This window comes from Polypterus senegalus, chromosome 6 (genome assembly GCF_016835505.1).
Source record: "Polypterus senegalus isolate Bchr_013 chromosome 6, ASM1683550v1, whole genome shotgun sequence".
Lineage (NCBI taxonomy): Eukaryota > Metazoa > Chordata > Cladistia > Polypteriformes > Polypteridae > Polypterus > Polypterus senegalus.
In genome coordinates, this window is record NC_053159.1 from 38,785,913 (window position 1) to 38,810,808 (window position 24,896).

Here is a 24,896-nt window from a genome sequence, read left to right on the forward strand (position 1 = left end):
ATTGCTTTCCGAGGTAGAGGTGTGTGTGCAGCCAGTGCCCAATGACGTGCACGGCCCAGCAGCACCATCACTGCATGGAATCACGTCATTGGTATGCTGGTCAGTGTTTGCAATATTGTCTGAAACACAATAAGCAAACAGAGGGCTGCGACTCGCCTTTTCACGTTGACCACCTCGTTTTCATTTTGGGAACTGTGCGGCTTTCTGAACTTGAACTTTCAAGTGTCTCCACCACACGGTATCACTCCATAACTTCTTTTTGTTGCTTATACCGCTGCTTAAGCCAACAAATAGTACATTTTTCCTTGCCTCCACTTTGCAGTCGCTGAAATTCTTCTTTTTCCACAAGATTTTGCAATTGTCTTTTAACAAAATACCAAACGGAAGGTGATATTTATATTGATTTGCATATTAAAATATACAAAATTCTGGGAGGAGTTGGGGTGGAGCTGTAGGTGCATTAAATTTCACGTTCAGTGGGATTTGTAAACTGGAAGTGCATGGAACTTGCATACACACAGTTTTATGCATCTGGATTTTTTTTGTGTGTACGCACATTTCAGTTTTTGTCTGTACGCCATATTTTAGTGTGAATTCTTCGCACACCATTATACACGAGGCACCAGGACACTAGATCAGTTAAGCGGCAGCCCTAACCCATGTTCTAAAAGGCCACCATCTTTCAAATATGTTTTTTAGGAAATCACAACATACTATGTCAAAAAAAAGTATGTGAACTGTTTGGAATGACGGGGTTTGCTGCATTAATTGGTCATAAAATGTGATGTGATCAGGCATAGACAAACACAACATGCGTAAGCTAATGACACACACACACACAATTATAATCTTACATATCTTTATTGAACACATCCATCAGACTTTCACAGTGTACTATATAAAAATTAAATGAACCCTTAGCTTTAATAACAAGTCAAACCTCCTTTTGCAGAAATAACTTCTAACAAGCACTTCCGGTAGCTGCAGATGAGTCTTGCACAACATTCAGGAGGAATTCTGGAATATTCCTTATTACAGGTCTGTTTCAGCTTTGCCATATTCTTAGGATATCTGGTGTAAATCGCTCTCTAGAGGTCACTGTACAGCATCTCCATTGGGTTCTTACTGGGCCACTTTTTTTTTTTTTTTTGTAGCAGACATACACCAAAGTTCAAGGTTATTGTCCTGCTACTCAACTTGAGCTTCAGCTGCTAAACCAACCATGCTGTCATTATGTTGTAGGATACTTGATAAACTTTGGAAGTCATTTGCCCCTCACAGATGTCAAGAAGTCCTGGCTCCCATGTCAGCAAGGCAGCCCAAAATCACGATGCTCCCTACACTATTTCATCATTGTGATGATGCTTTAATGTTGGTAGTGTTATTTGCCATTGTTTATTGCTTCTATGCCAGTGTAATATCATCCAGGTAGTATTTCAGAGGGTGCAGTAAGACGGTCTGTTCCAACTCTGCTTTAAGACAAAGGATTTTTAAGTAATCAACAGAAGTTGGGACACCTGTGCAAATTGTTTGCTTCAAATTGCAAGGCTTAATTTTACTTTAATTGCTGCAGAACATCTGTAAGGCTGTGACCTATTAGTTGTTCTCTGAAGAAAGCCAATTTGTAATACAGTATTCTGATATTTCCTTTTTCAGTTTTTGCTAACCTAAACTTTAAATTTAAACCTCTGGCAGTTTACTGCTAACCTTTTCACCATTTTAGGTCATTCATTGCAGTTCAACTAATTAAATTTGAAGAAAAACCAGGGTGTTCTAAAACTTTTGCCTGATAGTGTGTGTATCCATCTTGTATTATCCTTCTTTTATGCATAAATTGTATTACAGTATTTGGTTTGTTAAAACATGTGTTTGTTGAAAAATGGTCTATCACACTGTGTCTGAACCACAACATTGGAAGTGAAAGTTACTTTATACAGACTGTCTCTGACTTATGAACTTGGTTCATCGTGAATTGTATTAATCTCTTCATCTTTCTGGCATTGGTATCCTGACATGCATCATGCATGCATTAATTAATTAATGGCTTTGAAAAAGGCAACATTGATCATTAACTAATAGATTAACATCAGTTATTCTTCCATTATACACATTTCTGTCAGGTCCGGGTAGGACACGTCCTTTAGTGCTGGCATGCACTGAAACTAACCAAGGCCCGTCCTTTTAGACTGCACAGCAAAAATGGTTGTTGCTAATTGAAAAGCAGTGAGAAAACGAAAAAAAAAAAAAACCTCATTGGTAAATGTCCAGTACTGTCCAGTCATGCATTTGGTAATACTAGAAAAACCGTAAAACGTACATCATATAATATTAGTAGGAACTACAGTGTATTAAAAAGGACTGAGCAGGCTCTTGTTTCGTAGGACACTGTTCCTTTAATGTGGGAAGTGACATCCTTCACATTTTCTTAAGCTCTGTGACATTTTCTATACTGAGGTGTGCTAGACTGGTCACATCATATCAAGAGAGACGTACCCCAATCAACAAGCTAATTAAAAGGGCATGCCCAGTTATGGGACACACTCTGGACCTCATGGAGATACAGCAAAATAGAAAATGAAGGAAAAACTGATGGCCGTTCTGAACAAAAACTGCACAGTATCTCTATGACACACCTACACTGGGGACTTTCGACCAACAAATTATTCAGCATAAGTATGTCAAGCAATGCTGTGGGGGACTTTTGATGTCTCACTTAGATTGCTCTCTTCTCATTAGCCAAGTCCAAAGTTTTTCTTCTTGTTATTCTTGTGTGTGTTTTAGGGGAGTTGTTCTCTGCTCTAATATTTCTTCAGCTTCTGTAAAAAGCTAAATTTCTCTTTTGGCAAAATAGAATATCATCATCTTGTATTTTAGGCTTGCTTTCTACATTCAATGGCATTCTGTCTCTGTTCTGACTTCAATGTATTTGTGGTAACATTTTAATCATTTTCCACCTCATAGTTTTACGATGATACATATGGAGTCCAATTTTCTGCATACAAAAATTCAACAAGCTCCTGTCTCACTTCATCAGTGAATGGCTACAATTATGCCTTTTACAATGTAGAATTGTAGCCGTTTCTTTATAATTTTATGTCAAAATTTTAAGTCTTAAAAATTAGCTTCTTTTGCACTGTATTTATCTGAAGTTACAAATCTTAACTGTATTAATATTTTCATAAAGTAATTGTTTTTGTTTGGTTGCTTTCAAAATTGCATTTGCTGTTTTTTTTTCATAAAATGTTCCCATATTTTGTTATGTGACGAGGGATATCTAAACACTTGCCTTGAACTTTGATGCCTTGGGTGGGTCCAGCTTCATGAGGAAAGGACTACAGCCAACCCAGTCTGAAGCACATTTAGGCAGAGATAAAATGCGGCAGGTTGGAATTGTCTATTGACAATATGAGCAAAGGTGGACAGAGTATGGGCAACAAGACACAAGAGCAGAAAAATCTCAAACTCGGGTCTTCTTCAATTTTGTGCTCACCACAAGTTCACAGAGTGGTGGTTATCAGTTACTGTAGCATTTTTATCAGCTTGAACCAGTCTGGCTATTCTCCTCTGCTCTCTCTCATCAACAAAACTTCTGATCACTGAATGTTTGCACAAGTCTGAGAAAACTCAAGAGCAGGCGTCTCCAACTCCAGTCCTGGAGAGCTACTGTGGCTGCAGGTTTTCATTCTAACCCTTTTCTTAATTGGTGACCAGATTTTCCTGCTAATTGACTCTTTGCCTTAATTTTAGTTGACACACAACTTAAGACTCGGGCCCCTTAATTGTTTCCTTAATTAGCAACCAAAACATTATTAAGACAAAATGTACCCACACATAAAACAACCTGCGTCCATCACCCACTAACTGAAAATAAAGGTGAAGGCCTCAGTAATGTTGATCTGCGGAGGTCCACAAAAAAAAAAAAAAAAATCAATCAGTTTTGGAAATGTCTGCCAATGAGCACCATGGAATTAAATAACTGGTTTAATTAGCAATGAGAAATGGCTTCAAATTAAGAAGCTGAATGAAGTGGAGTTGGTTGGAGTTTGAGGCTCCAAATTAGTTGCTTGTTTGTTGGATTACTTCACATCAAATTTATGTTTAGGTGCCATTTAAGGGAAAAAAAAAATTCAGCAGTCAGAGTCTAAAGAAAAGTCAATTAAAATAAAGGGAAATAGTTAATTAGCAGAACAACTGGTCACTAATTAAGAAAAGAGTTACAATGAAAACTTACAGCCTCAGTAGCTCTCCAGGACTGGAGTTGGAGACCCCTTGCTCAAGAGACTGCTCGGTGTTAAATTTCCAGCATATCAGCGTTTATCCGTCTATCCCCAACAACCGTAACATAGTTGACATCACTGAGATGACATTTTTCCATTCTGATGTTCGGCCCTCACGGATAACAAAACACTGCTCTGTTTGAGAGTGGGTCACATGAGACTTCTCAGCATGTACAAAATTCTAATCATTACATACGCAGAAGCAATACACGATACAAAGGACAGCCAATGGATAAAATTAGTGCTCCTAATTTTGTAGCTACACTTAAATATTCTGCATCTTCTTATTTCTAGTCACAATCTCCTATCCATTTTTTATGTTTTCAATTTATATTTTGCCTATATGAGTGTGCCAAAAAAAATAAAAATAAAATTCTTGCTTCAAGACCATTAGAGGAGGTTAACTAATAAGATTCTAAAGTTGATGAGGACCAGCTTGGATGTGAAGGACAAAAAAGAAACTTAAAAGCTACTGCAGCCCACTGACCAAAATTTAGGTTCTCTGTTCATAAGCCATGGACTGCATTAGAACATTTAATTAGTAAGCATCATTAGTTTTAACCTTCCATCTAATCATTTACAAAATGAAAAATATTTTATACAGGCAATAGGAGATTATACTAGAATAAAAACAAGCTTCAGGCAAATTTTACACTTATTTTAATAAACAAAAAATGTTTCAATAATTATGACTAAATTGTACAAATGTAAGCAAAGGAAAACAAAACCTTTATAATCAGCTGACTAAACATCACAAAGTAAAAATGACATGATTCAAACATCACCCTTCAGCCACAGAATTCCAGACTGCCGCTATCCAACAAGAATGCAGGATGAAACCCGTGCCAACAGGTTAGGGTGACTGCTTATCCTTGGTGCCATACAGCAAGTTGGTACTCCTGTAGCTACAAAGCTGTTTGGACATCGGTTCAGCTTTCTTGGCCTGCAGCATTTTGTTAGTGCTCTGCTTTAATGGGGAATAGCAAGATTCACCAAACAATTCACTTTTGGTATGAGATATTAAGAAGTCACAACTAGCTAAGCGTCAGTTTTAACAATTATAATTAATGGCTGTGCCAACTGTGATAAGACATTTAACAGCATCAATATCAACATACAAATGTCACATAAAAATCAGTTTCCTGTCGTATGTTAAAAGGAAGGGGGAGGAATGTTAGCACATCTCATATCAAAAATCTTTTTGCATACACAATGCAAAACTGGAAAGCAAGAAAACTGTTGTACCAGAAAGGCAGTCTATATTGAAGCTGATGTTATTTCATGGGTGCATCAGAAGTCTCTAAATCATGTCCTTTGTAATGCAACTTCAATCTCACTCTCCCAAAACCGATGTTTCCACAGACAGCAGATGCATGTCTTTAGTAAACAAATCACAGTATGGCAAGATCTTAGAACATTCCACCTCCCATACCCCCCATGCCACCCATTCCTCCACCCATGGCAGGCTCCTTTTCTTCTTTAGGCAGCTCAGTCACAACAGCTTCAGCAGTAGAAAGCAGAGAGGCCACCCCAGCAGCATCTAGTAGTGCAGTTCGAACAACCTGCATGAGACACAGTTATGAGAATTTGATCCAGCTCTCTATTGTTCACAAGTCTTGCATGTCTGACCTGATTTCATGCTACTCCCCAGCAAAATGCTAAATATCAGTATAAAACAACTTGAAGCAATGATGCTGCCCTAAAACTCGTACAAATTTTAGTCAGAGATCCTGGATTTTTACTAGAAGGGAATATAAACTGGCAAATAGGTACATTTTGAAATTTAGCAAATACCTTACATAGTAACATTAATGTGCACCATCATGAAGTGCTCATAAAACTAAGGGCCTTTGTAAAGCCACAATTTCTCCCTGGGGACAAATACAATTATATCTAACAAATCACAGTATCTAAGACATCAAATAAAAACATCACACAACCTCTATGAAGAAATTACTATTACATTACACAGACACACACAATCAAATTCCCTTCTTTTGTTAATTTCACTAAGCACACCATATCCCCTCAAGTTCCATAACTGACTTGTTCTATGTTTTATTAACATCTTCAAATTACTGAAGAATCTAGCCAAAAAAAGCTTACCTTGGTGGGATCAATGATGCCTTTTTCTACCATATTTACATATTCCCCAGCAAGTGCATCATAGCCAATATCTGAAGAACTCTGAAGAATCTTCTCAACCACAAGAGAACCCTCCACTCCTGCATTAACAGCAATCGTCATAGCAGGGATGCGTAGTGCACGGCGAATGATTTCAATGCCTAAAGAAAACAGAAGAGGAGGTCCTCCGTTCACCACACCATTATAAAGCAGGGAAGCCCAAGAAAACTATATATAGACATTCAGATTATCTTGATTATTCTAGAAATGCCTAAAAATTAATCTACGAGTAATATATGGATGATCATTTTTCAGATTTTTTTGAAGACTAATTTACCCATACCATTGAAATTTTAAGACTAATCTGATTTTGTACCCAAGGATCTCTTGTTAAATCATTCAAAGGCTACAGAAATGATGAAGCAAACAACAACTATCGGGATTAAAACTGCAACTGAATTATTTGTACATGTAACCAAAATTCACTTAAGTGGTGTGAATTTTGCACACTTATTTTATTTAACATAGACTATCACGCTAGGCCAATTTACAGTCAGTAAGGAGCAGAACATTTAAGTACATTCATTAATCATTATTCATCTATTTTGTCACTTTGACAAAAATTACTTTAAAATGGATTATACCAAATAAAGGATTTTACAGAGCAACTCTTAAAACTAGTAACCCTTAACACAACCCTACGATATATTTTGGCCTTGCTTGTGAAAAGGAACATGTATTATGAATCCTAAACGGTATATCCTAGTGGAAGACAAATGCAACAGAAGCTGTTGAGCAGCAGATTCAGCTCATGCTTATTCATAAATACACATTTATATGAGAAGACATTCTTAAGCGACTTGCTTGCTTAGCAGTAGTAGTTGTAGTACTACTACTACATACTGATTTTATAAATAAACACTCCAGACATTTTATACTATAATAGAAAACCATAAATCTGTTTGCCATACAGGGCAACAAATGCCACCTGCTTATCTATGGTCAAGGAGGAGCTTCATGGGGAAAAAAAAAGGAAGCATACAAATGAAAATGATCAAACAAATGTTTCAAGTGCTACTTAAGGCAGTAGTGTCTCCTTCCCATGTGAGGCATTTAGGAACACTGGTATTCTTTGTCAAAATTAAGTTCCAGGCTACACATTCTGAGTATTAGAATCAGTCATTTACGAGCTATGCCAGTTCTTCTTAACCAATGCATAGCACTGCTGGAAATGGAGACATTCTGGATTATAAGGGAAATGTACCATTTTTTTACCTTCCGACACACATTTTGTAAATGGAAAAAGCTTTTACAATAGACGTTTTATTTATAGAATCCAGGGTTTTGGGGGTCAATATTAAAACAAAAATGTAGCAATAGTCTTTTACCAGTAGAAAACATGTTGTAGCTTTTACACATCAAATCCCAGGCTGTAGCATTTAGACAACTTGTCCCTTAAAAACCTCCCAAGCTTCAACATTCTAAGACTTAGGAGTCTTGTTTAGAATTCCAGCCTTTATTGCAACTACTGCCACACAGAACATTTTTAAATTTGTTTGCATCCCTTCCCTACATTGGAGTGTTGCACTAAGATTTACTTCTTGAATCAAAATAAAGTTTAATAGACAATACAGTTTAGAGTTATTTAAAAATGTTAGGAAATTAAAGACCTGGAAAACAAGACTCTAATACTGCACTTGTGCAAGTTAACCTGAGCTTACTATAGACTTAAACACAATCATCAGTCCAGCAGCAAGGTCAGTATACCTTTTATGAGGTTAGTATGATGTAAAGTGAATGGCCAAGTATGAAATACAACTTTCCCAACAAATATGCTGAGAATGCATTTCTGGTAATAATACATACAGCAAAATGTCCAAGTCACATCTCCCACAATCATGAGTGGTGTTGCAGTGAGCAAGGGAAAGATATCAAAGCTAGTCCTGATTTCTATCATCTCTGCGGCCAGCTGAGCATCTATTAGTTTAACAGCATGGCACCAGCAATTGATGACTTGATTCTCTACTTGCTCCCTTCACATTTTTCCCCTCAGCCTAACAAACCATACTTTGAAACATTACATTAAAACTCCCATTCTGATCACAAATTAAAATATCAAAATGATAGTCATTGCCAGGCATAGTGTAGGATTACTGTAAACATTATCAGGTATGGCTCTTATGAAAAACCTTGAAATTCTCATATCATTACCATTCACTGTAAATCACCACCAAGAAAATACTGAATTGAATTTTTAATACTGTATTAGTACAATCAATCATTCATAATAATAATAATAATAAGTGTTAACCAGGAGATCCTAATTTTTTTTACTTATTTGAAACAGTCACCATTATCAAGAAAAATCTACTTTCATTTGGTGCAGAATTAAAAAAGGAAAAAAATATTTGGAGAGTAATGACTTTGGGAATTTGAATAGTTGCACTTTACTAGAATCCAATCTTAAGCATCACTGCCTCCTTTTACTCTTTCTAATATCACATATAACACACAACTTTCTGAACTATACACTGGAGTACAACTTCTATATAACCTATGTTGGAGAAAATTTTATATCAGACTTGGAAGAAATCTATAAAGATCCTTCCACAGAACTTGTGAGGTTTTCCATGCTGCATTACTTTCATCATCTGTCAAGTATCACTTTATTCTTCAATATTAGCAATGCAACGGTTTAAAGGGATATTTTGAAGTCTGAACTGATCAATATTAAATGACCGATTCATTACTATGCAACACTTTCTATGTATGTTTTATGACTTTCCTGATGGATAAAACCTATGTACTTGCATATACTGTACATACTTGTGCGTCTATTATAGTCTGAATTGCCTGCGCAAGTACTCACTTTCCTGCATTCATTACTATGCTAAATGGGTTAGACCTGCTCACAAGGGGGTTTAGGTTAGCACTCAATATTCTTCCAAGATACACAGAACAATGGTGGTTAGCTTTGGTCTGCTGTCAGTCTTATTACTGTAAATTCATGTTTTGGTACACCCTTTTAAGTGTCTGCAACTGTACTTTCAATGCTAGGCAAAATGGGCTTTGTAGACACTTTTCTGCATGCATTCTAAAGACAGTGTAGGTTAACTGGCAACCCTAGATTGTCCACTGTAGGAGATAATCAGTTTATGTCAAGTGTCCTGAAATGAATGGACTACGCATCCAGGAATGCTCCCTGGCTAGCACCCAGTCCTGCTGGAACAGGTTCAGATTTTGTGCAACGTTAAGTTGGATAGAACGGCATATCAACACTTGCCTACACTGTCCAGGAATGTTATTGTCAAAAACCAATGTATTTGTAATCAAACAGTTGTATGGAACATAATATGGATTACCTCTGCAAGATGGAGGTGAATTAATTTTTCCTTCGATCAATGCCATGTCAATACATGTTCAATCACTCACAACAGCAAAGGTGGGGGTGGGTGATACAAATGTGGTACCATTTGTGGAAAACTGGTAAATGCAGGCTACTACTTTGGAGTAGACATGAAAATTAATACCTGGGGCGGTGGTCCAGGCTTTAAAATTCACACAACACCAAGGACTGTGGTGTAGCTTTGTTCAAACACAGTGGCTTTAGTTTGATACATACCAATTTTTTGGTCTTCATTAGCAGGTTTGATACCATCCAATGCCGGAATACATCTTAGGAGAGCGCAGCCTCCACCAAGGACAATGCCCTCCTCCACTGCAGCACGAGTGGCATTAAGTGCATCAGTTACTCTGTCTTTCTTTTCATTTACCTCAACATCACTTGTTCCACCAACCTTGAAAAAAAAATAAATGCAAATTTAGAATTAAAAAATAAACAATTACGTGAATAAAGCACATAGCAATACGTGACTAAAAATAATGCACATGAATCTTGCTACATTTTTTTTTTCCGTAGATGTATATTTAAGTAGAGGCAAAAAACGGGCAAGTTACTACGTAGTGTGGTAGACTGCATGATTTTAGGGACCTTCAAAACTTGTCTCAATGTAATTTTGGAGAAGTTAGGTTATAGGATTGACAAACGCTGTGGGACTGAACGATTGATTCTTGTTAGAATTATTTTAAAGATCATATTTCTTCATGTACTGATGACCAGCCGAGTAAATATAAAAACAAAATAAAAACAAAATAAAAGCTAATGCTTCCATGGGTTGCAAAGTCAAATAAGCATTTAAAATTCCATAATGTGGGCATATGCTTTTGCCTATAACAAGGCAAGGAGAGACCGCTCTTGATACAACAGGAGGTGGATTCTTGGAGTAGAAATATAACAAGCCTGTTCCAACATTTGAAACAGTCAAAGTGCAATGCGAAGACTGCTGTTCACAAAAATGTATTACAAATTGCAACATTTCTTTCTAACAAGTAGTAGAAGAATTACAACTTGTGCTTTACTCCAAACCTGATATCTAACAGTACACCTCACACAGATTAGACTGAAGGTATCCTAATGATAAATATCTATTAAAAATTACCAAGTAGCTTAAAATACTGCATATTCTATCAGCTGTTATTGTTTAATAAATCTTTTTATTTCATTGTGAACCTAAAGATAAACTCTGACTAACATTTGGTGTTAAGTACTAGCTTTTTCTATTCATGTTTATCAATGGCATTCAGCCTCCCTCAGCATATTCATATGGACCTACCTGCACAAGGACTTTAAAAATGCTGTAATTTTATTCAATTGTAGCCTATTTTACACAATTTATTGTTGCAAAATAGGATTCTACCCTTAGTGTCCAACTGTATCAACTGCTCAAATCAGTTTTAAATTATTTTCATATAAATTAATTCTCAGCACCTGTAAACCTGAAGTGCTATGTGGGCTCAGTGTTTAGCACATTTCCAGCAGCACAGAAGGGGAAAGTGTTCTATAAATCCATTCCTTTACACAGGCGACAGTGGTTTTGCCGAAAAAATTTACTGACTACATACTTTGGCATAGTTTGTTTCTAGGCCTTCTGTACAAGTCACAGAAACACACACACACACACACACACACACACACCCCTAATAGTCTCTACGTAAAGGGAATTGTAAAACAGTTTCATTTTAGAACTTTTGCATTGGTCATGCTAATTTCCATAGCTTACCTTGAGCACAGCCACACCATCTGAGAGTTTAGCTAGGCGTTCATTGAGCTTCTCTTTCTCATATTCACTGTTGGTCACTTCAAGCTGTTCCACAATTTCCTGTACTCGCTTCTCAATAGCATCTTTGTCTCCTTTGCCCTTCAAAAGCATGGTATCATCTTTGGTTATGATAACTTCACCAACCTTTCCAAAATCATGAGGCTGAATGTCTTCAAGAGTAAGGTTGAGTGCTTCATCTCCAAATACCTGTAGACAAGAAAAAGCTTTTAAACTGTCTCTTAGCTTATATAAAAAAATAAACACCCACCCTAACAATAAAAATAATTGCTTACAGCTCCCCCTGTAGCAATTGCCATATCCCTTAGTTGATTCTTTCGGTTATCCCCAAAGCCTGGTGCTTTCACAGCCACCACCTGTAGTCCCACCTTCAGTCTAGGGGAGGGGGAAAAAACAAAAAAAAAACTTGAAATTTCTGGTAGACAAGTGAGAAAGACTATTTTGTATAAATTAAAAAAAAGCATCCAATGTTACATTATATATAAAGAAGTTCACAGACCAACCTACCTGTTAAGTACTAGAGTGCTGAGTGCTTCCCCATCTACATCTTCTGCTACTATAACGAGAGGCTTGCGATGCTGGTTTGCAATTTCAAGAGCAGGAACAATGGACTGTACACTAGAAATCTTTTTTTCACTCAAGAGAAGGTAAGCATCCTGAAACTCACATTTCTGTCCTAAGAAGGTAAAAAGTTTCAAGATCAACTGCTAGATCTTCACTTTCAATATTCATATACAATTTTAAATAATAAAAAGTAAGCCTCATCCCATTATTAAATGAGTACAATTAATGTTTTCACAACTGAACTGTATGGGGACCTCCTTCCTGGCTCTGGCAAGGTAAGCAGCTATACCCTAGGACAAGAGGGCTGCTGATGCTAACAGCACCTTCTCTTTCACCCGCAGCAAGGCTCAGAGAAGAGTCGTACCCCTGGCGCCACCAATACAAAACTCAGCTGATCAGAGAATGTTGTGTCAACTTTTAACCAGATAAAGAGGAGGGCAGGGCTTTACCTTTTTAATATTACAGTAGCAGCCACACAACAAGAACTAACATTAGCAGCTTTAAAAAAAAAAAAAATCCTGGGTTTACTGTTAACTGTTACTTAAATGCACATCACATTGTGTTTGTAGCATAGGGATATCAGCAATATGGTCGTAAACACTGATTTGCAGAGGCAGCCCGGTAAAAAATATTAATAATGTAGCAGTGCCAGCATGTGTGTCTTTTAACAGTTGAAGCTTATTTTTGTGGCTCCTTTTATTCTCACTGTCAGTTTAAGACCACAACAGTGTGAGAACAGCAAACAAAGTAAAAGAGTAGGCAAAAGGAATGCAGGCTTGTTGTATTATTTTGGAGGTGTCCAATGAGCAGCAGCAGGGTAACGTTAATATCACAGCATTCAGATAAAAAAGCTTGTCAGCACCTGTGGACTAACCCATACAATTTTTTAATTTTAATACAGGTGGCTTGAATATATACACCTCATTGCTTTAGGTATCATTTGTCAAACCAGCAGCCACGTAAGAGAGAGATTAATTGTACAACACAGCGTTTTGGTGCTTTAAAGTGAAGATTTTAAAGTGATGTAATAAAAGGAAAATCAGAAGTGTGGGATCAAAAAACACAAAACACTACATTATGTAGGAGTTTTACTAATAAAGATAAAAAGCTAATCATTAATAATTGACATGGATAATTGTAGAAGCGAAACGTGAAAACATCGTCAAAATACTGCAGCTTTGCACAGCATATCTGGAGTAACAGAATGCCAAAATTACTGTGGGTAAAAAAAAAAACACAGTACTTTAACAACCAAATATTAGCTTTTTAAAATAAATTCTAATCATATTTGAGAAATGATGTTCAATCCAACAGTACCACTGCCTACAATGGTCTGCATAATCTTATCAAGATAAGTATGCTTTCAGAATAAAATGCCAACCACATATTTTTTATTATTGCTTATGTGTAATGTCAAAGACTATGGTACACTTGAGGAACGCAAGCACAAAGAATCCTGGTATGAACTTTTAAACTGTAACCACAAGTTTCATTCATTGGTTTTTAATAATTAACTATAGTTTACATGTCATTTAAATTTCTTCAGCCTTTAAGTGACAGTACCCTTCTTGACTGTTTATTTTAAAACATTGGCACTTGGTAAAGCTGTCATCCAATTCAAAAAACGATATTTTATATATATATATATATATATATATATATATATATATATATATATATATATATATATAATGTTTACATTTGTAAAATCTTAAGTATTTAAAAAAAAAAGATACCTTTCGCTGTGTTAATAAAGTATGGGGAGATATAGCCTCGGTCAAATTTCATCCCTTCTATGATTTCAAGCTCATCGTGAAGTGTTTTACCATCCTGTAAAATACCCCACCGCGAAAAATGTACAATTAGCAAATAAAACACAAGGTTGATATATAAACAACACTATTAACAGCAACATGAGTTGCAATAAAATTAGAACACAAAAAGAAACAATGAATACTGTATTACAGTTGAGGAGCAACCATATTGGTTGGTTAGACTAACCTTGACAGTAATGACTCCTTTGCGGCCTACTTTCTTCATTGCATCAGAAATAATATTGCCAATTTCTTTATCTCCATTTGCAGATATTGTTGCTACCTGTGAATTTGCATAAAATTAAACTTCTTTTTATCCACATTAAAAAAATGCTTTTAATTCTGGTGTAAAGTTCTTTTAGCTATTTCAGATATTATCACCTTGTTAATACAATCATACATTATTCTGCAATCTGTGTGATGATAGGAACAATAAACAAAATGACATAATGCATTCCCCAATTACTATATCTAAAAAACAACTTGTAAAAACACAGCTAGTCTAATGAGAATTTGAGCTGTTTTCAATTTATCTTGGTTTCCACCACAAAAAAGTAGAAATGTTTACGAGAAAAAAAAATAAAACCCACACACTACATATAGAAATGGATTGCTTCTTATTTCCTTGGACAAGTAAAAATCTGTGTGTATAGGCTGCTAAATATACCCAAACCAATAACACTGAAAACAATCCTCATTCAGATACTGTAAATTACAAAACCTAAAAATTATATTTAAAACCCATACTATTCACAAGTTGCATCTGGCTGTTAGATGAGAGTAATAATAATCTGACATTTAGATGGCACTTTTCTCACTAGTCAAAGCACTTTTCTTAGTGGGTGGGGAGCCACTTCAGCCACCACTAATATGTTGAATCATCCAGGTGGATGCTACGGCAGCCATTTTTGTGCCTGTATGCTCACTACACATTATCTATTAGGTGGTGAACCGGTTAAGAGAAAGATAGCCAATTAGAAACGGGGTATTATTAGGGGGCCATGGAGGGCAGTTTAGTCTGGACATTGGAGTATGCCTTATTCTTTACAAGGCATGCCCAGAGATCTTTAATGACCACAGAGTCAGGACCTCAGTTTTACAATTAATTCAGCGGATGGCACCATTTTTACAGCACCGTGTCACCATCACTTCTCTGGGGCATTGGGATATACATTCAGACCACAGGGTAAGTGTCTCCTGCTAGCTTCAACAACGCCTCTTCCAGCAGCAACCCAAGCTTTTCCTGGATGGTCTGCCATCCAAGTACTGGCTGGGCCCGAACATGCTTAGCTTCAGGTAGATGACCTCTTCTGAAGTATATGTGTATGGATTTTAAGGACCACTGAAGCAAAACCCATATTAATATGATTGGAACATCCAAGTAACATACATTACCTGTGCAATCTCCTCTGGGGTGGTAACAGGCTTAGACTGCTTCTTAAGTTCATTGATGACTGCTTCTACTGCCAACATTACACCCCTGCGGATCTCCACAGGATTGGCACCCTTGCTGATCTTGTCAAATCCCTCCTTGGCAATAGCTCTAGCCAGTACTGTAGCGGTGGTAGTACCATCACCAGCCTCTTCATTGGTATTGTTGGCCACATCCTGAACGAGCTTGGCACCAATGTTTCTATATTTATCTTTCAAATCAATAGCTTTGGCCACTGTCACACCATCTTTAGTTACCTTTGGGCTTCCCCAGCTCTGTTCAATGATCACAGTTCGGCCCTGCCATTTAGGAAGAGAATGAAATATGATTTGTACCCAAACAAAGAATACATCCCACGTCCCCCAAAAATATGACACTAAATGTCAACGGCTGTGTTGTGAATATCATAAAATTTTTTATAACATGGATATAACTGATACTTAAATTTCATTAAAGTATCATGGATTGTTAACAAAAAAGGCCCAGTCCAACTAAAATGCACCACATACACAAAAAGCTATCATGTTCAATACAGAAGAGCATTTTTCATTAAAACTTTTGAGAAAGTGTTTAAAATGCAGTACAATTTATACCCCCATTTTGGGTGCACAATAACAGCTACTTTTAAATTTTACATTTATATCATTCTCCACCTCCTGAAGTTAAAACAGTAGAGTCTGTTAAAACACTGCAAAGAAAAAAAACCCTTATATGTTCAGCCTTTCCCACATATACTTTCAAATACATAAATTAAAAAAAATACATGGATGTACATGTTTGGGACAATATCAGCATATTCCTTACTGTTTTTAAACATAAAACCATCACCAAATCAAGATTAATCATCAAAAACAGGTAGTGGCAATAAGGATTGTGAACCAGGCTTTGTAAAGCTGAACTATAACCACAGGCTAAGAAGTGATTAATGTTTGGCTTCTTGGTTGAGCAATAAATTAAAGTTTGACTAACAAAAACGTCTAACAAAATCATGGAGTAACAAGGAAGAACACAATTTAACTTCTGCCATGAACACCAGCTTTTTAATGAAAAAGCTTTTAATGTATAAAGCCATATAACGTGGCTAAACAGTCATATACTAAAATTAAAGCAAATGTCATACTATGGAACTTTTACAGTAATTTTTTGTTTTAGCATTCATAAAGTCTTACAGAGGTGTGATGGGTGACACTGCCAGTGATTCTGTCACAGTGGTTTACAACTTGCCACAACAAAATCAAATAGGTTAATTTTTAATTGAAAGCAACCAAAAGATAACTCTGTAACATGAGTCATGATGCTTATAAATTTCAGGAACTTAGTTGTACCTTAAAAAAAAAAAAATGTTTAAAAGATAAGGCAGAAATCAGTATCGAAATCTAAATCAACCAGTACTAATGAAAAGCCATTGTAAATAGGTATTGGCCCTAAAAATCGCAGCATGCTAATGATAACTGTTAATATTCGATATTTATGCAATGGCTAAAGAAAACGTTTGTCAGAAACACCCCCATAATATGTTAAGAAGTCTACTTGAAACAACTCAATAAAATATAGCCAGTGTGGGAGCACAACTACACGTATTTATTAAGATCAGATAGAGTAATAGTCCTAAATCTACAATGGCTGACAAGCTGGAAAAATTACTTATGCAAATTCCCACAAGTGATGTATGGTGATATTTTGCCTTGTTTCATCTTTTGGTGTGCATGGTGTGACATACAAAACTACAAAAGCATCAAAGCATACCAAACAACCTCTAGAGCTGAAAACTGGTTCACTAACATGGCCTTTACATTTCTAAAGGCAGAGGTACACCTCACCAAGACAAACAAAAGACAAGAACAACTCCAAGTTGGTTCAGCTTTGTTTGCTTGGTACTACAGAAATGACAGCCTAGCCATGTATGATGGCAGAAAAGTGATGTAGCTGCACAGATGTTTTGTACTAATGCCTTTCTTGTAATTTTACAGCATTTTACAACATTTATCATCATAACTTTGATATTTTGCCTATAGCATTGTCATCTGTTAAAGGAGATTAATACAGGTTTAAATGCATAACTTGAGGCTCACAGACACCCACCGCCTAGGGAAAAAAAAAAATCGTCCATGAATTGTTTACACTGAAAAGGCAACACACAACCAATATAAAATGACATGTCTTTCAGTTATGAAAGGAAAACCTACCCCACCACTAAACAAAACAGGCTAATTACATACACTACGTGATTCAAACACAGTACTCTGTACCAGTGAAGTAGGGGCACCAACCTCAGTTTTTTTGCTGGAAAGTGCAAGTCTGTTAATTACATAAAACAACTATTCTCCATATACCTTTTAATTTTTGTACAAGGACTCTCTGCTTCTTTAGAACAGGCCATCATACCAAAGCCACTTTTCTAGGCAGGGGTGCACCCGTGTTGCATTTTACTCCACAAATTAGAACAGCGCATGAGACTTCTTTGGGGGCTTTATCAAATGTAATTTCTTAAGTCAAAGACAGGAGCCACACTCTTGCTTCAGAAGCACTCTGTAGCCATATTGTGTGGTAATGTTAGGTGCAGGAAGCATTCCCCCCCCCCAGATGTTTGTGCTCTAACAGTGCTTCACCGTCTACCACTAAACAGCTTATTTTTAAGAAAAACAACAACAGAGCCATTTATTGCCCATTTATTATGGATATTAATTCCTAAGGAGGTTAATTTTAATGAATGAAAGACTAAATAATTACATAAATTTTATTTTCCATTAGTTGAGCGAATATTTGTGCTCCTAAATTACAAAAACCTGTACCTTTGAATCTTTAATGATGTCCATGTGTGCCAAGTCATACCTGTTAAGTGCAAAAGGCTTTTAAAATAAAACATACCTTTGGCCCCATGGTAATAGCAACTGCATCTGCCAACAGATCAACCCCCTGCAACATCAGAGCCCTTGCTTCTGCACCAAACTTAACATCCTTTGCATAAAAGCGGGTGAGGCGTGAAGCAAGGACAGGAGTCCGTCTCATTACACTTGCCAAGCGAAACATTCCTGCAGGAAGAACCAGATTAAACAAGAAAGAGTCATATTAATGAAAAGAAAACAAAAAAAAAAAAGAATAAATGGGATTTTTATTAAACGAGATTTGCAAGCCACAAAGATTTTTTTTTTTATTAAAAAAAAAAATTCACAAAAACAAACAGAATAAAAATTAAAAGTGAATTTCATACCTAAAACTATATCAACATTTGGTTGATATGCTTAAGCAAAATTAAGATATCTTTTTATAAAGTCTCTTATGAAAACAGTTAAACAAAACATAACTTGTTAAAACTACTAAATCTACACAGCCGACAGTCTAAATGACTACAATTTACATAGTTACTTAATACATCACACATTAAAGTAGTCATCGATTAAAACAGCCATTGCAATTTTCAGTGAAACTAAAATCAGTAAATTTGGTGAAGAAGCTAAATGGAGTGCAATGACAGCAGTCCACCATACTAATCTATCTTTGTTTCTATTGCATGTTTATCGAGATTAAGTTCCTTAATCAACAATGATTATATGGAGGACAGGATGACATTTTAAAATTGCTCTGAAGCAGTGGAGATTGTCATTGCAATATTATATTAACAGAACATTTTAATCACAAAGCATTAAGTTATCACTATTTTAATAGCTTGAGATGCATTACATATTACACTATACTGCAGAATCCAATTACATAACTTACTTCACTGCTGTGTGAGTGAAGTTGAAATTTAAAATCATATCCCTATGGACAAATATGCATCAATCTATACCTCCTTCCTGGAATGACTGTATGATAGTAACATTTGTAGTTGTAAAGGTAAATAACTTATCTCAATGATCACCACTTACTGTACAGGGGAATACTTAGTTATGGTGAATAACATACACACTGTTAAATCAGATTTAACTCTGGCCATTTCCTTTTGTAGCCCACGTTTGTAATATGGGTATCATGTCAACCAATAATTGAGGGCCTGTTTCCATGCTTAAAACATACGTTTACTCAAATATATACAAATGAAAGTTTAAAATGCTAGGTGTTTCATACACATATTCCCACATGAGATGACACTATTAAGGAAACAAGGTTTTAACAAATAAATTAAACACTCTTCAGGTTTAGCACAGATTAATAAACCAGAGAGAAAGCAAAAATCGTTGAACACCGTTTGGTTCCATTTTAATTTCCTATTAAGGAAAGAGAATCCTGTGGTGCTACACATCTATCAGAACATTTGAAAAATATTTTAAAACCAGATTACTCCTTTTTCTTGCACAGCACCACTGTAGCTTAGTGAAGATTTACACCTCACACAGCTAATCGGGACAAAGACAAACAAAGTGTATACAGGACACCCAAGAACACTATAGCTCTCATAAGAGGTTTGACAAATGACAACTGACCACTCACATCAAGATTATTTCGTTAAGCAAGTTGACCCAATGTCTCATTTAAGGTAAAGTGGAAATCTCAACAACTGTGCTAACTACATGACTTGGTTGCTTGGTCCAAAGCTCCATGACTGTGTGTGAAGCACTTCCTTGCTTATGTCTTAACAGAACATCTCCCTAATTTCAAATGATGTCCTTGACTAAGTGATTTACTAATTTATCGAAATTCAACAAGAACAGTAATAGGTGTGAACAGTGATAACACATTGTTCATTACTTCTTCATGAAAAATTCCTGCTGGTAACAAATGTTTATGAACAGAGAATCCAAAATTCACCTTCACATTAAGTATAAATCAGCCTATAAGAAACAGAGAAAGAGTCAGATGAACTGACTCTTCTAGTTGATAGGAATAATACCATCAATCCATAATGGGGCCCCTCTTCCCATTTGATATTGAAACTCTTCCTCATTTGAGAGTAGATGATCTACCCCCAACAAAATATATAGGCAGCAATGCATGTTTTGAGTAATGTGATGTGAAGCGATTTTAACTGCAGACTTTAGACATTTACTTTTGAAAATGTCAAAACTACAGTACATAAATTAATAAAATTTTAACATGGATGAGACTGTCCTAGTTTTTAATGTGTTTAATTTACTTGAAACAAAGCTTGCAAACTACACATCACATTGTGACTGCATTCATCGCTGTAACACTGAACAAAAAGATGGACCGTCTTCTATGTGTCTCAATTTCATCAACCCTACTAACATTTCTGGCTCCCATTGCTGCTTTCTGCACAAGAAATATTGTTCAAATGCTATTTCCACTTTCAAAAAACAGTTCAAAATATTCATTAAAACTTATAAAAGACTTTAAGGAAAATGTTATTATGTAACTACTAGATGGACGAAGGGCAGCACGGTGGCGCAGTGGGTAGAGTTGCTACCTCGCAGTTAGGAGACCCGGGTTTGCTTCCTGGGTCCTCCCTGCATGGAGTTTGCATGTTCTCCCCGTCTGCGTGGGTTTCCTCCGGGTGCTCCAGTTTCCTCCCACAGTCCAAAGACATGCAGGTAAGGTGCACTGGTGATCCTAAATTGTCTCTAGTGTGTGCTCGGTGTGTGGGGGTGTGTGTGTGCACAGTCCTGCCTTGCGCCCTGTGTTGGCTGGGATTGGCCCCAGCAGACCCCCGTGACCCTGTAGTTAGGATATAGTGGGTTGGATAATGGATGGATGGATGGATAGATAGATGAATGAAGAAAAAAAAACAAACAAACAAAAAAAAAAACACTGACAGTCTTAAACCACAAGAGAAATAAAAATCTAGTAACCATAAAATTAGAATGCTGCATTAATTCATTAACTTTTCTCTGTAACTGGCATAATTATACAAATGTACAAATGCTACAGCTCTGGCTTTTACACTGTTAGAAAGGACAAGTCCTTTTTGTCATCTGTGGAACAGAAGACCTTACAATAACAAGATGGTATGTAACATTTGTTACTGCCCGATTACTAAATATATTTTTTAGAACACATGAAAATTAACATTTTAGGCAGATCAAAAAAATCAATGAATCTGTGAAACCTTTCACCATTTTGAGTATCTAATTGGGATATCATTCATTTAATGGGTTTTTAACATGGAGATGGAAGTCACTGAACAATGAATGTGATTTTTTTCAAACTCCTGCAGCCTAATACAATTCAATTTTCAGTGTTGTGTGAAAAACTTCTACAGCTACTCCAACTGCAAATCACCATCAGTGCAACAATTGTCAAGGAATTTTTCAAGTTAATGCCTGGACAAGTTGGCCAATGTCATGTGTGGATTAAGTGCTTGAGCAAGGATTTGACTTTAAAAACTGTGGCTCAGACAGGTTAAGGGTTTACTTTGAAATCGCATAGAAATTAAACTAGAATACCAAGAAACCTCACAAAGAAAAGGCTCTTGTGTAAAAAAAATAAATAAATAAATATTAAAAAAAACTTCAATCGCTACTTCTTTACTTTTAAATGGTCTCATAAAAGCCATCTCTGAAATAAATACTACCACTTAGCCACACAGATATAATAAACTTTTAACTTGTCACATGTTGGTTTACAGTGAACTACTCTACGTTCAAGCAGAAATTGTATTTGAATACTTGTAGCCAGATGGTTTAAAAATGAAATTAAGCTATATTCACCATCTCAAACTGTATAATGGCCATGCTTCTACTGGAGAAAAACAGTCCTTACCATTTAATTTCATACTGCCATTTATTCTGTTAATTATAGCAACAAAACAATGAAGTTTTGCCTTAGCTATCATTAAACCCAAGTGTTCAATTCTATAGCAACTTGAAGTCACTTAACTGCTGTGTTGAAAAGTACTCAGAATAAGTATTCAGTATCACACGTGAAACATTAAATTAAAAAAAATGTGCCGAGAGACACAAAACACACATTACAAAACGTTCTTTAATATTACTTCTTGGGCAAACTTGCAACATTTTTTTAATAAAACCATCAATTTCCCTTGAAATCAGTTGTTTACCACACGTGATACAAACACTAATTACACTTTGGATGAGAACACTCAAGTCATGATTAATGATGATTATGTGTTTAACAATCTGTTAATTTATCGCATGGCTCAAACAAATCCACTTGTTGCTTTAAAATCGTCTTCCATCTACTTACTGCAATAGTAAAATCCTATGCATCAGTCAGATTCACAACGGATTAACTGGTCTGGGCAGGCATTCCTCTTTCTGAGGCGTTTCTATCCTAGCTCCCTTCAAAGTGTGTTACTTGATATAGCCCAAGTATCAAAACGTCAAGTTTATACTTATAAACAGACCACACACTGAAATGTATACATTTACTTATATCAGTAAAAATGACTGCAAATTTCTCACTTATAAAAACAAAATGCTTTACTTATTTATTGGGCCTTGACTGTTAGCTCATGAAAAAAACACTCTGCAAACATCAGACAGGCAATTTGTTCCAGCAGTTCAGAAGTGAGCCTTGAACCCATGAGGCCCTTATTTCCATAGTCTCTGCAAGCCCCTGACCAAGCTCTTTGAAGTTTTTAGAAGAGGCCTGTGTACTGTGCTCTATGAATGATGTCATATACAAAAAAGTCACCTAAAGATGTAATTTTTAAAAAATGTGTTACAATAAAAAGTCTGCATTGGCATAAGCCACTCTAATTCACGGTGTTCATAAGAAATCTAATGATTTATTTCATGAGGTGGTAGTACTTAAACAAGAACAGTTGTGTCGAATATTTTACATATTAAAATGTATGTTTAAACGTTTAAAGTCTAAATATCGTCTATTGTAATTGACATTTTTCATTTTTCGAAGGCGATCCACAGAGAATAGATTCCTAGTAAAGAATAAAACAAATAAGATCACAATCGTAATCATTCACCTTGAAATAGTCTAAAACAACAGACCATTATCGACCTTCAGACATTGGGGTTAGAGTGCTAGGACCACCAGTGAAGAATAATAAAAAAAAAAAAAACATTATACCCGTGATCATCAACTTCAGAGTAGAGTAAAACGACAATCAACATTCCTGTTTTAGCCAGACGAATTATTCGAGGTTCTGTTAAAAGGACTAACTTTGACCGTCTTGTAAAACCAATTAGGTGATGAACCCATGGGAGCGGTTGATGTGGCACCTACAATTTCAGGTCCTTCAGATCATTTCTGCTGTCGGTTATTGTTTTACTCTTTATCATATGGGTGAATTATCCTGAAAAAATATGGTCAAAAATAGCAGTTTTTTTATGCAGAAGGCCACAAAAGCTGGACGTCCTGCTTAACAAGATATTAAGACAAATCGAACGATGCATCGTATGTGGTTTTTCGTACCGGAATCGAACAAAATAAAAACCGGGAAGCGATTTCAAAGCATTCATAAGTTGAATCTTATTACTATACTATCCATTGATTACGACTTAATTCACATCAGTAACTGGATTGTCAATTTGTTTCGTAAAAAGTAACGTGTTCGTATATAAACGTCAAGCTGTACACTTCAGGGGACAGAGATACATCTGAAGAGCGTTTACCAGCTCATGTACGTGTAAAGAGTAGCCATAACCACTCGATTCATGCCTGCGTTTTAAAATCTACTTTAGTGAATATATATATATATATGCACACATATACACACACACACATGATTCCGTTTCCTAAGTAGGCGCAGTATCTTCTTCGAAACAAGAGAGGCTTCGTACGTTTACGGACTATTGTACCAACCCACGTGGAGTCCCGCATGGTCCCATATCACAAGGTCAAACTTCACGCCAGCGGAAGCATACACTGCGCATTATTAAAAGGCAATCATGGCTAGATGTAAATATGTCCTTCCAATTGACAACACAGTCAGATCAACAGCGCTTAGCAAAACACCCGATTGACCTACCAAAATTAAGAAGTGACATCTTAAAACATTTACTACGATATGCACTTAGGCATCAATCAAAGACAACGTGAACTGCGGAGTGTCAGAACTACGCCTACTACAGCATATGATGTGAACACGGTCAGCAGAAAGGATGGAAAATCCCGTTCCACACATATGCTTAACATGCAAAGAAAATAAATGAACAATGGCAAAATGCTCACCCTGAAAACTACGCCAATATACTTACTGCGCTACTATGATGAATGAAATATCAGCGAATGAGTTCAGACAGTGCAAGGTGCCGACGCTGCTGAAGCTTCCAGCCTCCAATGCAAGCAGCCGCTCAAGATACTCTGACTGAAAAGCACATGGGAAGTTTCATCCGGGTATACAGCCCTGCGGCCCCGAAACGAGCATAGCGACAAAACCTGTCACTACCAAATAACCCTCCTTAATCAAGGACAACTTGTTAAATTAATTAACATATACACACCACGCGGCATATGCGTTCATGCACATTTTCACTTGATCCTTTAAAACTGCAACCATACGCAGATCCGAAATGCGTTGATATTCGATTATGCTAGTTCAGGGGTGAAGTGTTCCAGAAATTTCGCGGCCGTCATTGGAGAAAAAAGTTTCAAGGGGTCAAAGGTCAAGAGTTTGCGACCATGGTGCAAT

General features: G+C 36.3%; 1 protein-coding gene across 2 annotated transcripts; it reads right to left on the bottom strand.

Annotated features, from left to right (window-relative positions):
- Positions 1 to 4,920: 4,920 nt before the first annotated feature.
- Positions 4,921 to 24,583, bottom strand: hspd1 (heat shock 60 protein 1). Of its 2 annotated transcripts, none has more exons than XM_039755882.1 (11): positions 24,463 to 24,578; positions 18,257 to 18,433; positions 15,352 to 15,687; positions 14,144 to 14,239; positions 13,879 to 13,972; positions 12,086 to 12,254; positions 11,854 to 11,953; positions 11,522 to 11,767; positions 10,024 to 10,198; positions 6,384 to 6,562; positions 4,921 to 5,839 (listed from the first exon to the last, which is right to left on the bottom strand). In XM_039755882.1, exons 2-11 carry the CDS (start codon positions 18,416 to 18,418, stop codon positions 5,687 to 5,689), a joined length of 1,710 nt encoding a protein of 569 aa, XP_039611816.1. In that variant the 5' UTR covers positions 18,419 to 18,433; positions 24,463 to 24,578; the 3' UTR covers positions 4,921 to 5,686. The 2 variants fall into 2 exon arrangements, with proteins under 2 accessions (XP_039611816.1, XP_039611815.1); XM_039755881.1 differs by having other exon boundaries at positions 4,922 to 5,839; positions 18,257 to 18,420; positions 24,463 to 24,583.
- Between the last annotated feature and the right edge of the window lie 313 nt (positions 24,584 to 24,896).

What these genes read in the sequence shown, in the direction of transcription:
- hspd1 (XM_039755882.1), bottom strand. Translation starts at nt 18,418, where the DNA reads ATGTTTCGCTTGGCAAGTGTAATGAGACGGACTCCTGTCCTTGCTTCA. An exon ending in CCCCAGAGGAGATTGCACAG is followed by an intron (nt 14,240 to 15,351) that starts GTAATGTATGTT and finishes GCAAATTCACAG; the next exon opens with GTAGCAACAATATCTGCAAA. An exon ending in CAATTGCTACAGGGGGAGCT is followed by an intron (nt 11,768 to 11,853) that starts GTAAGCAATTAT and finishes TCTTGTCTACAG; the next exon opens with GTATTTGGAGATGAAGCACT.